Raw genomic sequence first — 16,459 nt, 5'->3', positions numbered from 1 at the left:
TGACATTAAAGATTGGCTTTCTTCGTCACATTTATTTCAATTTATTAAAGCAATTAAAGACTGTTATTCATTAATATAGAAACTAATGTCAACTTGAGGTGGAATAGTACAACAGAGTAGTCATGTGGTGCAACATTTTCCACATGCGCTGCATCCAATTTAGTCATTCTAATAGTAGGCTAATATGGGCTAATATGAAATAGCAAGGGCAGCACGGCGGCGCAGTGGTTAGCACGTGTGCGGCACAGTTCTGAGGTCATGACATCGAACCTCCTGTGTGAAGTTTGAATGTTCTCCCCGTGCTTGTGTGGGTTTCCTCCGGGCCCTCCGGTTTCTTGCCACGTTCCAAAAACATGCATGTCAGGTTAATTGGCCGGTCCAAATTGTCCTTAGGTGTGAATGAGCAAGCGAATTGTCAGTCCCTGTGTGCCATGCGACTGGCTGGCAACCAGTTCAGGGTGTCCCCTGCCCACTGCCCGAAGAAAGCTGGGATGGGCTCCAGCACCCCCGCGACCCTACTGAGGATAAGCGGTGCAGATAATGGATGGATGGATGGATAAAATAGCTAAGATACATACAGCATGTGTTTCAATTACTATAAAGCTAATGGAAAGGCTTTCAATTTAGTTTTTGTGGCTCCAGACAAATTTTCATTTCGTTTTGGTTTTCTTGGTCCAATATGACTCTTTCAACATTTTGGGTTGCCGACCCCTGGGTTAGACCAATTCGGTCTGTTTCCAAACTCATCAGGAGCCCTCACTGGCATCCATGAGAAAATGAGGCAGCAAAGACCCCAGGGTGCTATGCGGGACAGTTACACTGTCCCGGTCCAGCAGTTGCTAAGAGCAAACTGGGCGCAGAGGGGGAGGAAGTGGTGGGTGAGGAGGGTGAGATCCAGGGCAGGGTGAAAGCAAAGAGGGGTGAGAGCACAAGCACCGAGAGGCGGAGGGGATAGAAATGAAAATCCCATCGTTCAAACGCAATTTCAAAGCCGTGTGTGCGCTCTCGCCGAGAGCCACTGGGCGCACAAAGAGCACTTTGTCCGGGGCAGCGAAGCATCATGGGATACGAGATGCGGGGAGAATTGGCCCCGTCGGTGCGGACCTTTCGCCAAAAGGCCCCGTTTGCTCTTGACATGCATCCTGCACAAACGGACCTTCGGTAAAGCCACAGAGAGCGATTGGAAAAATGGATACTGTGCAGTTATCGTATTTATTTGTCTATAATGCGCACTCATGTATTCAAAATCAATAACATTCTATTTCACTTTTTCTCAGCTCAAACTAAGCATTGCGAGTAGCAAACGTTGTTGAATACGTGCGGCCATGATTAAAATCATTCATGAACAACATTAACTATGAAAAGAATACCATTATAAAATTTTCAATGTATTGGTTTAATGACCTTCAAAACCGGATTTGTCATCAGATACACCAAAGAGTTGTTTCCCTCATCGTGCTATTTCTGCGCTTTTTTTATATCTTTAAGGACAATCTTTTGTTTCATCCATTCTCAAGCATTCGTGTCTCTGGTACTGTGACTGAAAATAGTGTGATTATTAGATAAAATGGAATGCCTTTTTGTGTGTCATCTATATCGGTGTTTACCAACTTTTGGGTTGGGACACAAAGGTGGGTAACGGAACCAGTTTTAGTTAAATTACACTCCCTAAAAATAGATGGTGATAATGGCCTGCCCCATCTCCTCTACCATTTCAGTCAATCGGCCGTTTGAGAAGGACCACATCTCATTTTATTGTGATTTTGTTGGTTATATTCCCTTTTCCTTCCCAGGATAATAGTTCTTAAGAATGTTAGTGATGAGGGGAAAGAAAAGTGGAAAACACTGACTACAGCGAACGAGTCGGAGGAAAAAACGATTGCAAATTATGAAAATGGAGTACGAAGGTACACTAAATGTTTCAAAAATGTTAGATTTTGATCTTTTTACCAGTATACTAGTCTTTATTAACTACATAAATAATCATCCATGTTCAAGCACACACTTTATTAATATTTTGAATTCATTTTAGTATGTGGCTATTCTAAAGCAGTTATAGGGGTTGCTTAAATGAGAGTATATACGGTACTTGAAGTTGTTTTGGTTTTAATGGTCATTTTGTTTTTTGATTTAGGTCCCAGCTTGTCATCAAGGTGGAAAAGTGGGTTCTGAAGTCAGACCCATTGAGAACCAACGATTTAAATCACTGGTGGTCTAGTATTTAGGATTTGGCGCTCTCACCCCACGACCCGGTTCAATTAAAGTTGCATCCAATGTTTTGCATATATGGTCAGTGTTGTTTTTTTTAGTTTTTATTCCCAACGAAAAGGGGCGATATTTTTTGACTGATCAATCATTGCACAAATATGGTAATATAATACAGTAAAACCTTGTGTACAACAGGCATACAAACTTTAAGTTCATTTCAGGTGAAAAAATATGTGTTATTAAGTGGCATTAAAGGTGTTTTTGCATATTGATCACTCACAAATGTTTCAGGTCATTAAACCAATTTTAATATCACACAAAGACAAGGAGATACAAAATGTTGATTCCATTTATTAAAGCACAAAAGAAAATTAAAACCTATGTGACCCTATATGGAAAAGTAATTGCCCCCTGAACCTATTAGCGAGTTGGGTCACCTTTGGCAGCAATAACTGAAATCATTTTTTTATGATAATTGGTAATAACTATCTCATATCGCTGTGGACGAATTTTGTCCCACTCTACATTTGAACAGTAATGTATATGAGTCGATATTTGTTTACCAATTTAAATGTGCCATGATATGCAAAATGTTATTCTTTATCATCTTGTTCGAGGCAAGCACGTGGGAAATGTTCAGTATGCAGGGCAGCAAGCATTGTCAAGCAGAACGGCTTGAATACTGTGAGACACCCCAAGGGAGACTCATTGAAAGCAAAGAGACCCCGGTTCTAGTTCTAGATATTATATTACTAAAGAACTATACCGTCTACGGTAATAAGAAGGAAAAGTTTCTGATCACACGCAGACAAAAGGGCAAAAAAACTACGAGTGATTTTGGAATAGAAGTTGAAATATTCTTTTCCCCAAAAAAAAACATTTTAAAATATTATCATTTCAAGTTTATAAGAAGTGTTTTTAACACGAATATATAAGAAAATAGTTTGAAAACAAGGAAAACATTTTAGAGAGATATGTGCTATTAATGTAATTAAGTCTAGTTAAAACAGAGCAAATGTGATTTTATGACAGTTCTGTACTAGTATAACATGCATTTGAAAAAAGTATTTTTTGAAAATAAACAATAGTTGTACAACATTATAGAAGTTTTGTTATCGTTGTTGTACTTGAAAAGTAGTATATGTCACAATTTGGGGGGGAAGAAAAAAAAAGAATATTAAAAATAATTCATATTTTCTTTAAGCATGTGTAAACAATGCCCAACTGAGTTCAACGATCCCTTGTGATTTTCCACCGCACCTATCTGCTTTTATTGTACTTCTAGCAAAGCTGTTCGGGCTGAGGAATTAGGTGAAAAAAAGTGACGGTAAGAAAAGGCCTGTTTCAAATCCAGTCCAAATGCCAACCCAAACAAGATAATAAGCTTTTTTCGAGTGCCCTAAGAAATGCATGTACTTTCACGCGCGACATAAGGAGTTTGACAGAGGCTGCAGTGATGACATGAGCAGAAGATGGCATAAACGGGTAGGAAAGTTCCAAATTCCGTTATGCAAAATGTGCCAACTACAGTATCATGCCAAATTGCCTACCTACTAATTCTGTCTTTACCTCCTATATTTTTATCATTTTTTGCAAAACCGCGCTGTCTGCTTTCAAATAAACCAACCCTGAACCGGTAAAAAAAAAAACATAAAAAAATATTGACGATTATTAAAAAAAGAAAAAGGGGGAGGGGGAAAGAAACCGCAGTCGTAGGAGCAACTTTGATCGAGGCAACAGCATCAAGACTCACTATTGATATTTCCACCAAGTCGATTTTTTACTGTTAAAACAGTTATAGCTCCCACAGTTAAATGCCAACCAAGATGAAGAACAGTGACCTTTGCTTTATTTCGTCAGCTTTGAAAACCATCTCTATCATATCAACAAAATATATTACCAAATAAAAAGTCAAATTCAATTTCAAAAGAAATAATCCACAAAGACTGCAGGCTGCAGACTGCATTGCGTGGTCCTTTCAATAAGACTGATAAATGATATGAAGCAAACGACATGTGACCCGTTCGACCTATACAGGGTGCAGCCAGACGTTTGTTGCCTGTTAACATTTTCTTCGCTGTTGGCGTGAAAACAAAAAACTTGCGTCATCGCCACCATGTCGTTCTTCGAAAGTTGAATGAGCACGTGCAAGATCATATTACTACGACACACGAGTCAGAATTGAAGACCTCCCTTCTAAGAGATGGCATGTGGTTGTCTATGAGTGTCTAATTCAGCATTTCCAAACCTTTTTAGAGACAGGGGAGACTATTTTTCATTAAAAATTCTCAAGGCGAAAATGTTTAATAATTAATTCCTGGCATCAGTTTCATGTTGTTGTTTTTTGTTTTATTATTTTACGCTTAAATGATCACATTACCTAAATTGACAGTGTAAATAAAGCAGGTATGCCAAACATACCATGGATTATTCAATCAGGCCCGTCATCTTCTTCTGATTATGTCAAAACGAAAGGAGCTATTCTCTAGGGTCATTTTTGTTTTTAAATCAAAAGTTGTGATTTTTAAATAAATGCAAACCAAATGTTCTCTCCGGTTGTTAAAGGGCAACATTGGAAATACTCTCTAATCGTCTTTTATTTTTTGTTTCTTTTTTATTTATTTCAAAGCACTACGGCAATTAAAGCAAAAATTAAAATATTTTAAAAACTCCACCTTGAGTTTGTATAGTGTGGTGAGTTGGTTCAGGTGTAAAACTTCAATCAACTGTTAAAATAAACCTGTTAGCGCATTCAGTGCCAAACATGGAAATCATTTTTGACTATTGTTTGAGAACAAATCCCTTGTCATCCTAGATTATAATGCATAGAGTAGGCTACTAGATTAATCTGAGCGATAAATTGTAATACTGAAAAACAAAGCTTAAAATTTTTAGTTGGCCTCCTTTATAGCTAGCCATCTTGTTTTGGGTCTGGCTATTTAGATGTCTTTTACTCTTTTAGCGAGCTGGCTAGCTCCCTCTAGTAGGAACTTGACACCAAGATATGATTATCATTGATATTATCATATTTGGCATTAGGATTCCATATTTTTTGCTTAAAATATTAACGTTCTTCCAAAAATATTTTTAATAGCTGATATTATATTCTACTAGTTGTTGTTTTTGTACTCTGTACAGCCCTTCGAGACTTTTTGTGATAAAGGGCTATAGAAATATATATGACTTGGCTTGACTTTTACTGAGCTGGCCCTCCAGACAAAAGAAAGTCTGGATCAGGACCCAGAGAAAAAACTGAGTTAGACATCCTTGATGTAAAGATTTTTTTTTATTTGTCGTCACAATGGCTCAGGAGGTAGATATTTTTGGTGTAATTTTGGATATAATTTTATTTTAACCTGTTTTATATATTTTATGTATCTTTTTCTAGAAAAAAAATAATTAAACTGAGCAACAATAATTTGGCAGTGAAACAATTCTTTTTCCTACATTCAAACTTTTTGTTTTTCTAAAAAATCAGACTTTTACTGAATTTATTTTATTTTCTACAGTGCAGTTTTCAAGAAGCAGTCCTTCACTTAAAGCAGAAGAATCCAAAATAAAATCAATGCACGAAAGTCAGCGTCATCAAGCAGATGGGTTTCCTCTAATCTATTCCGTGATTGGATTTCTGTCCTGAAGAAAATCCCCAAACACACACAAATGCGCACACGCGCGTTTTAAGATACATGTACACATTGTCAAATCCAGTTGTTGTCACACTATGATGTGCAATCGGACACCATTTGCTAGAAATGGTCTCAAACGACAACGCAATCACAGAAACAGATCCAAATCTTGTGCCAGAAATTGGCCTCATGTCATTTCAATGTTAACATTTGATCTTTGCGTCATCCTGGGATTAACATAGTTTCTTGACACGTTTTGAAAATGTCTACAGTGTCACCTCCACATACGAGTTGCTCTGGTTATGAGAAATGTCAGATACCAGTAGTTTTTTGAGCAAAAATCTTGCCCGACATACGAGAAGAAAATCCAGAGAATTTCCAGATGCTACCCTTAGAGGGCCGCTAACCCCTCACTGCCAGGGTCAGCTAGTCCCAGTTAGCACGTGCGTTTCCCGCCAAACAGACCTGATCCCAAACCCTTGTGTTGTTTTTGTCATTATCGTTATCTATTGTGCTCCCTCACTCCTCCCGCACCTGTCTCCTTCACTCTTCCACCGCAGTGTATACACCTTTGTTAGTAACAACTAACTTCTTCCATGGTAAGTGCTTATGCTAAACTGGCCTTTTATTACATAAAAGGGTCTGTCAGCAATTTGGACTATTTTTATTTGCTTCCGCCATCTCCTTGCTTGTGTCATCATTGCAGCCTCTGCGAGGTCATTCATGATGCATGGAAGTACATGCATTTTTTTAGACTCGTCCAAATAAACTCCTTTTTCATCTTAGGGTTAACTTTGGAAACTGCAAAGCCTTCCAAATCATTTGATGTGTAGTATTGTCTATCCATCAGTACTTATTAAATAATTCCAAGTTGTTTTTCAGCTTCCTTTAATTGCTTCTCCCTGGTTGTGATGCTTCCAGATGCGTGCATATTTAAGCTTTTAACCAATCACATTTCAGCAATTAGTTGTTGCTAGGTTTGGAAATGTACCCGGAGGCCTTCACAAAAAATCCTGAAGGCGCTGAGGTATAATATCGTTTTTTTAAGAAAGATGTTGGTTTAGCCAAGCAAATTCCGAGTTGGAGTCTGAGATTCTTTTACAGGGCTATAAAAAATGTTACCAGTTTCACAAACCATGATTGTTTGGTGGCGGTAACCCACCAAAGCAACGAGGCGTTAGAGCTGCTCAAGTAAATAATACTGTTGCGTTGATTTAATAGCGAAAGGTCGGACAACTCCTAAGCGAGCAAAACTTTCGCAAGTGGAAAATGTTTTGTCTGCTATTTTCAACCAAGAGGTAGAATCTGGAACTCAAGCATGACTCAGACTAAATTTCAGGCCGGTCATGCCCAAAATGTCATACATTGGGGTTGGGCTGAGATTCTCTTTTCGCTGCCTTGTTTAGTATTATTACCCCGTCATTGTTTTCATGTTTATAGAGTCTTGTTTAACTTGGATTTTGTTACAGAAGACAGGCTTTATGTGTCGCGTGCCCTTTGCATCCACCCCCAACCCCTCGCTTGCCGAGCAGACGGCGGTCCCCGAGCAGACTCAGAAAACCCGGCATGCTGTGGGGGCCCAAATCACTTCCACTCCACCCGAGTCCTAACAAATAAAATAGAAAATGTCACTACCAAGAGCCGGTTCATAGAGCCAGTTCGTCGGCCAACGATGCATTCCTGATCAAGACTGGAGCTGAAAGCCTAAGTGTACATTTTTACGAAGGATAGATCGGCAGAACTACAGTATGAAAGGCCATTTTAAAAAACTGTCATATCTTTCTCCTTTGATTTGACATGACCTAACCTTGGCTCGCTCTTTCCTCTACCACAGAACCTCCCAACGTCACAATTTTTCCCGAGGGCCGAATAGCGGACTCTCGTGCTGACAAAGCGACGGCGGACCAACATGTGCAGCTGCACACATAGCACGCACACTGGGGTGGTTTTTCAGGGCGACCAAGGGCGATCCGAGAGGCCATTACCGACAGCGCATTGTCGACTCATCAGTCAGCTGGACACGAAAAATCAACTCAGCATTGCCGGGCAGGGGCGAGGCTCAGTGTTGGTAGTAACGAGTTACAAAGGAACCCGTTACTGAAAAGCAATTACCGTAAATTCCGGACTATAAGCCGCTACTTTTTCCCCAAACTTTCAACCCTGCAACTTATTCAGTGATGCGGCCAATTTATGTAAATTTTCTAACAGCCGTCAGCGGCGCTCAAGTACAAAAGGTAAGATTTAGACTGCATCTTCTTAGTTTGTGCACAAATTAATTAAGCGTAGACATATCCTCATCATGCAAATTGCAAAAAGAAAGGCACATGACGCAACTTTTAAGCCAAACACAATCAAGCAGTCCGACATAGAAGGAAACAGAGCTACCGCACGTAAGCTTTACTTTGCGAGCGTGATGCTAGCGTATTTTTTAGTAAGGGAGCGTGGGACAACGCCTATCTGACAATGTCTCTTTTCCATACTGAAGGAATACGACTTTGGTGACCTCATTTATAAGGAGGAACATGAGGACGGTTAACCGTGCTTACTTCAAGCACGGTATATTTTCTTAACAGAGCTGTTTACTGTATTGCGAGCGTGTTCCTAGTAGCGTTTTGCTACCCTTCACAGGCACGGTTTGGGATGAAAGTTATAATATTATTATTAAAGCTTTGAAAACTCTCTCGTGTACCGTCTTTCTTTGTAAATATGTGTAACCATGTGTAATTTGTATTTGCAACGGTATATATTTGCAAGGTATTTATTTTAGAAACGTATTCTGATATGTTTTGTACGAGCAAATGAGAAAGAAGGGGCGGGGCAAACGCGGGCTGACGGGAAGTGGAGTAAAGGTGAGACGTGTTTGAGGACGCGGCCGACAATAGTGGATATATATTTTTCCCACCCTTACCTTTTTTTCCTTGGATTACTTTCAACGGGCACCCGGACTCTGCAGGTCTGCATTACATCTTAAGGACCGGTATCATTTTCCGTTTATTTCGCCGGCTGTGTTTTTTGGACTGTATCCGGTATGGGTAAATGTCGTGTTTGTATTGCGTTTTTCAATGCGGGCGCATGCGGCTAATATACAGCGGCTTATGTATGTACAAAATCAGTTTTCCTCCCGAAATGTGGTGGGTGCGGCTTATAATCAGGTGCGCTCTAAAGTCCGGGATTTATGGTACTCTTCTCTGTAAGAACTACTGTAACGCATTAGCAATACGAATTGTGTAACTCGACTGTTGCTACAACATGGGGCCTTCCTCCGCTACTTTTTAAAATCATATCACGGATCACACTTTTTCCTGTTCTTTAACCATTCCTTCTTTTCTCTCCAAGTAACACATAACCCTCAATGCGCCAGCAACACAATTCTGATCACAACATTTTAAAAGGGTGGGCATTTTTATATATACGTACATAATACAACTAAATAAAGATTTGTGGCGCTGTCTTAAGCACAGAGTACAAGGGCGAATAAATTATCTCCCTAATGATATTCTCTCTATTGTATATACTCATGTCCAAGTCGTATTTACAACTATAAATAAAATTCTGGGCGTCAGTTTTGATGCAAATATTTGGTTGTGTCATCAGTAGCGAATGGTAAGCTGCATGTAGGGAGGTGGTGTGGTTTATAAAGGAACAATAAAATCAATGAGGCAAATGAGAGCACATCATTGACAGTAAAAATGATTAATGCTCTTTTTATTTGTCAAATTATTTTTGCAATGCACTATGCCTAAAGAAAAAAAAGAAAGAAAACATCTTGGACATGACGCAGAAATGGAGAAAGAAATCTTAAAGTGGTTTGAAAACAAACGACAAAATGGATATGGAGTGTCTCAGCTGTGTTAGTTTGCAAGCTCTCAAAATTGCACAACGCAAGAATTATAAAAGGTTCACCACTATCACAGGTTGGTGTAGACTAGGCATGTCAAAGATACAGGAAGAATCCAGCCCGTTGAATGATTTAATTCTGTGGTGTGACCACTTAATGCTAAAATACCTTCCAATATGGCAGATTTGAAACAATTTTTTCAAGAAAAGTGGACCGAAAATCTTCCATAGCAAGACTCATCACTAATTATCGTAAAAAATTGATTTCTGTTACTGCTGCCAAAAGGTGGCCCTACTTGCTGTTAGGCTCAGGGGGTAATTTTTCACATAAATGGAATCCACATTTTAAAACTGTATTTTGTTTTCCTTAAGTTGTTTCTGTGTGATATTAAAGTTGGTTTGATGATCTGAAACCCTGGAGAGTGATAAATATGCAAAAAAACACAGATTAAAGAAAAGGGCGAATACTTTTTCATAACACTGTAGTTACTTTCAGAGTAGTAGTAGTAATTTTGTTGTGAGTAATGTGTGTCATTGAATTACTTTTTAAATGCAGTAATTTCGTTTATTCAGTAAGGCACCCGACACTGACAAGGCCTGATGTGTTTTGACGCGAGGCGGAAACTCACTGAGGGGTTTGAGGATGCTGTTGCCCGCTTCCTCGTTATTTTCGTTGTCTGATCGCTCGGTATCCGACGCACGTTCCTTTCTATCCTTGTGGCCAGGCGTCCGACGACGGTGGCGCCGTCTTCGCCGGTAACTCTTAGGCACCCGCACGCCGATGTAAACGGTGTGGTGACCTGAAGGCAAACGGGAAGAAAAGAGTGACATCACGGAGGAGGAGAGAAAATTGCAGCCATTTGCCAGGCTTTGACTTTCGAAACTTTGCAAATGGACTTGGAAGAGCTGAGGACCAAATGACACAGAGTTCACACTGTGACCTGCGCAAAACCTTGAGCGAGACTGATTTAAAACCTAATATTTGATGGTAATACCATATTATCACAATGATACATATTCTACATTCTGAAATGTTCATGTGGAAATCAGAATGTTAATTTTAGCAGAATAATGTTGTAGACTCGAACAAATTTGATTCAGTCAGCTGCAAGACAGTTAAATCATTTTTACCTATTTATCCTATTTTCTCTTTGAATTCTTCATTAGATGTTCATCCTGCGGTGCCATGTCTAATCCCGTGCTTACAAAGTGTCACAATGTTGATATCAATGGTAAATAGTAAATGGTTTGGATTTATATAGCGCTTTTCAAGTCACAGAAGACATCCCAAAGAACTTTACAATGTGCTTCACACTAATGAAGAAATAAAAACATCAAAGACCAGAGAATAGTAAAGCTCAAGAATAACCGATAAACAACAGATTACAGAAATCCTTAAAGCGACAGGTCCAAAACCTAGGAGTGGGTGAGACTGGGAATTTCGGTATGGTAAATGGTCTGCATTTAGATAGCGGTTTTCAAGTCACTGAAGACCTCCCGAATCGCTTTACAATGTGCTTCACACTAGGGCTGCACGATTCAATTCAAAACAAATTTTACTCACAGAAATTGGATGGATGGATGGATGGATGGATGGATAGATGATTTTTCAAGACAATTTATTTGTAATATAAATAATGCTAAGCCATTTTATAAGAATAAAAGCAACCATTGCTCTGCAATTTTATGAGAACACGGTCATTAATTTAGAAAATACAGATCAAAGGTAAAAAATAAACATAAATATAATGAAAAAATAAATATGGTAATGAAAATAAATATTAAAAACAAAGATGTATATCTTTTTTCAATGAATGTGAAAAACATACAAATAACTATAAAAAATATATACCGGTACAATAAATTTAAAAAGTTATAAAAAATAATGACAGACAGACAGACACAGTTGTTGTGGATACGCAAAAAGGACTTAGCAGGAAATACCGGCACAGAGAGCAGAAGTCGCTGTCTATCTACAAGGACTGAAAACTTGAGGGAGCGTCGGGTACCGGAATGGATTTTGAGGCAGGCCATGGCTGGTTTGAGAAATTCAGGAAGAGGACTAGCTCTGTGACTCTGTGGTTTGGAGTTGGTTACAAATCAGCGGACGAGTTCTTGCAGCACTTCGCTTCATTAAAATGAAATAAAAAAATAGTTACTATAACTGCAGGAAATGTTTCTGTATACCTTCATTTGCAGCTTAAAGTAACTTTCATTTTAAATACACAGTGAGTGCGTACATATCACCCATAGTACTCCATGTCTCTTCTCGCACCCCCCAAAATCCACTTACTCCACGCATTATGCATACACCTTACATTACCAACCGCCAAAACCCCTCATGGTAGTTTAATAATAAAATTGCATTTTATTTAGTTAATATCATTGTTATCTCATTACTGTATCCTTATGTTTAATTACAATTTTAATGTGGTTTTAGTGATCTGGAAGATGTGTTGCATGGCTATTTAGGGTTAACCCAGATGCTTTTGGGGAACCGGAACAGATTAATTAGTTTTAGTTATTTAATATTGGGAAAATGTGCTCATTAATTACACGAGTAATTCGAGGTGCGAGCACTATCCTGGAATGAATTAGGCTCGTATGTAGAGGTACCATCGTATTATTATAATTTAATTTACAATAAGAAATGTTCCAAATAATAAAACATAGAAAAAGTGATTCAATAATAGAGTTGGAATTACACAGTATAAAATAAATATACGAATCATGTATCACGGTTCACTGATCCGTTAATTGCGAGGGTCGTCGGGGAACCCCGTCCCGTGGTGTGTCTTGGGCAAGTACAGCCTGGCGGTGCCCATTCGTATGCTTTTCCTCAAAAGTTCAGGGAAAAAGAGTAAAACAAGATCTAAAAATAACCTTGAGCGGCCTTGAACGAGGAATCTTCTTTCTGGCGTGGCGCGCAAGGAATGCGAGGGAGGTACAGTAAAGTGTCAGTGCAAATGTTTGCTATGCAAAAGAAGTAGCACACACCGGGGAATCCAGACTAAATAGCGGCTCGTCGCGTCGCGTACTCTTTTTACGCAAGTTGCGTTCACGCTCAAATAAGCACGAAGAACAAAATTGTTTGCTCAAAGCACTCCATTTAAGAGGCCTTGAATGCCATCGGCCGAACCAATAATATTTACCGCACATGGCGTAGACATCAAGACACCAGGTATTCTTTATGTATTCATTTGTATATTGGAATACCCTCACCCCAACTAACCTTAAGCAACTTTAGTGGCATCTCACAATACTTACTATAAATGCAGCATCCATCCAGACAAAATTTTGTATAAAGAACGAACCACCTGATGGAATTCAACACCCACTGATAAAATTTACACCAAATTAAACAAAAAAATGGAATCCCTTTATACATGGCATCATTTCACTGTCCAATTTTTTACAACATCTAACACTAATTGACCACTAAAACTCACCACCTCAACCTGAAACACTAGTCATTAATACTACCTTATGCATTAAACAAATAATAGAATATATTTTTAATAAATCTTTCTGTTTTCCTCATAAAATAGGAAATGTTTTAGTATTTCAATCATTTTACTATATTATAACCTTTTTATTTAATTAAAAAACAAAATTATATAACATATTTTATATATATATATTTTCCATCCATCCATTATCTGCGCCGCTTATGCTCAGTAGGATCGCGGGGGTACTGGAGCCCATCCCAGCTATCTTCGGGCAGTGGGCAGGGGACACCCTGAACTGAATTGATTCCCAGCCAGAGACAACTCACTCGCTCATTCAAACCGAGGGACGATTTGGACCTGCCAATTAACATGACATGCATGTTTTTGGAATGTGGGAGGAAACCGGAGTGCACGGAGGAAACCCATACAGGCACGGCGAGAACATGTAAACTCTGACCCTGAACCTCTGCACCGTATATATATATATATATATATATATATATATATGAGCGAATGAGTTGTCTGTCCCTGTGTGCCCTCCAATTGGCTGGCAACCAGTTCAGGGTGTCCCCTGCACACTGCCCGGAGATGGCTGGGATGGGCTCCAGCCCCCCCGCGACCCTAATGAGGATAAGCGGTACGGCTAATGAGATGAGATGAGATGAGATAGATTATATATATATATATATATATATATATATATATATATATATATTATTTTTATTTCTATTTATTATTTTTTTTCTAGATAGAGATAGAGAGATAGATAGATTGCATACTTTATTCATCCAGACGTATCTTCATGTTAAAAAATAAAATAATATAAGCGATATAGAATACAAATACAAATATATATATATATATATATATATATATATATATATATATATATATATATTATTATATATATATATTATAAATATATATATTTTATTCATTTTTTTGATTGTTCTTTTCTTGCTCGCACCTTGTTTCAAAACCCTTATTTAGGACAATATATATATATATATATATATATATATATATATGCATATATATATTTTTTTTTTTTTTTTTGTCTTGTGACATAATACATCAAATTCTCATTTAAAAAAAAAAAGCTTCAGCAATATATATGATGTAAGATCCACTTGCCTAGTACCTCCTCCCCACAACCAAAAATAGGATCATTGGAAGCCTATAATAACTCAAAGTAAAACAGAATATGAAAATGAAATTCAAGATGATGACATATTTACCTCATTGCAAACATAAAAACAACCAAAAGTCAATTGAGCAACAACCCATTGGTACAAAAATAAAAAACAAAGGCTCTTCGGGATATCTCTTTCTGAGCCGCATGCCTTACCAGAAAAAAATCGGACAATGGTTTGGTTTTTTTTGTGCACAAAGGCATTATTCACCCCCACAACAATCCATTGTGTTTCTAAGGGTTTTGTGAAAGGATTTAATCTTGTGACATCCAACCTTTTCCTCCGCCAATTGTAATCATTTAAGTCTCAGGTGGGCTGTAACCCACCAGAGATGACTTCAGGAGAGAAGCTGAATCCATCCTGGAAAGGTCAGCAGACAATTACAAGGTGCAAACTACACACAATCACCATCATACCAATCGAGAGTTTAAGAAATGGGCAGGGGTTGAGAACCTTTTCGACCTAAAGAGCCACCATGAAAGCAAAATGTTTCGTTTTTTTGAGAGAGAGTCACACCATATGTTTTAAGACAACATTCAACAAAATCAACAAACCCGCTTCCCAGACAAAAGCTAATTCTTCAGCACATTTTATTTCACTGTGTGAGGTTTGAGGATTTGAATAAATTTGTGAAAAAATAATGCCATAGTCTGTGTCCTATTCAATATAAATACATCACTTAAAATGTATCACTCTCATTTAGACCGTCATTTTTGTCCTAAATAAGTGTCTCAAAACAAGGTGCAAGCAAAGTGTTTTCATAGAATGTCAAAAAATTCTGCAAATGAGGAGGATACTGTCAAATTTACCTTCGGCGCGGGCGGCACGGGGCGAGAGAGCGAAGGGAGTGCGTGCACTAAGTGTGCAGAGATCTACCCACCATTACCAATAACCCAATAAATTTGCTCTAAGTGCTTGGTTGGCGTTACCAGGTGATTTAAGTTTGTTGTGTGGGTTTTCATCATTAAGTATCTCAACAGTGAACATAAATTGTTTGATGAGCTTCGATATAAAGGATGCTTTAGTGATGTACAGGCAAAACAAGGTCCATTTGTGTGACACCCAGGCCCAACAGTAGTTGAGACTGTGCCCTACATATCCTGGATTTGTAAACTCAGTGTTGCCTCGCATACACTAAAATTGTAGAATATTTGCATAACCCTAATTTTGTCTCCCAGCCAGGCATACTCATGAGAAGAGCCATATCTAGCTCGCGGGCCAAAGGTTCCCTACCCCTGGGCTATGGTCTCATGCGAGATATTTCTGGCCCTTGGGCATGCAAATCTACATAAGCCTGGAAAGTTTTTGATGTTTCAGGCCTCGATTGCAAGCCAGCATGACCCGCATTCGGGCTGCTGACCTCAACAAGGTTGGCACCTTGTTCTTGTTTATGGGACAACACTGTAACTCCAGATCAATGCAAGTCCCGCCTGCGGTCTTCACGTTACGATAGGACCGCAAAAAAAAATAGCTGAGTCGGCATATCTCAAAACTTGCAAAGACGTACAACTACTTTGGTGCTCGAAAGCGCATTTACGTTTACTTTTCAAAAAATTTAAATATAAATTGATGTGAACAAGATTAAGAGAGAGTGAGGACTTTTGTTTTAATTTTGGTGAGTGCAAAAAGTGTAAATCCAACATAATAAATATTACAAAACAATTTTGTTTTAATATTTTTTAGTCATCCCAGGTGAAGTACAATCAAACTTTGACTTTGAGAGCCATTGAAGACTGTGGATGAGTTAATACAGAAAGAAAACTCAATAGGGAAATCTTGAAAATATGTTCATGCTAAATGATGAGTTCAACTGTACTGTATAAAAGGTTCGCACACCATTTTCATGGCCAAATTCAAAATATTTTTAAGGACTTTTAAAACCAATTTTCAAATTTCTCCAGTACCATTAAAAGAAAAAAATCCAGTGTAAATCTTCTGGTTTGCATCGCCACAAATAAAACTCCGATTTACGAATGCGATTTTTAAATTTGTATGTGCATTTATGTAAACGTATTACTTTAGATATTGAGTAAATCGCAAATATATTTGTTTTTGAGACAAATCTCTCTCTGTAGCTTACATTTTCAGTTGCGGGAAGTTCTTCCCACAATATACTACTGGGAAATGCTACTTTATTTTTGGCATG

The 16,459-nt window shown here is 38.3% G+C and overlaps 1 protein-coding gene across 6 annotated transcripts in view; it reads right to left on the bottom strand.

The window, feature by feature from the left end:
- slc4a4a (solute carrier family 4 member 4a) overlaps positions 1-16,459 on the bottom strand; it is a 98,805-nt gene that overhangs the window by 61,533 nt on the left and 20,813 nt on the right. For all 6 annotated transcript variants that reach the window (XM_088336576.1, XM_088336579.1, XM_088336577.1 and 3 more), the window contains exon 4: positions 10,301-10,471. In XM_088336576.1, coding sequence (XP_088192702.1) covers positions 10,301-10,471 — 171 coding nt within the window. The remainder of the gene's footprint in view (positions 1-10,300; positions 10,472-16,459) is intronic.

The sequence above is a fragment of the Urocampus carinirostris genome, chromosome 5, assembly GCF_059441175.1.
Source record: "Urocampus carinirostris isolate Australia breed hairy pipefish chromosome 5, RoL_Ucar_1.0, whole genome shotgun sequence".
In the NCBI taxonomy this organism is placed as follows: Eukaryota; Metazoa; Chordata; class Actinopteri; order Syngnathiformes; family Syngnathidae; genus Urocampus; species Urocampus carinirostris.
This window is presented reverse-complemented; position numbering and strand designations above follow the sequence as displayed.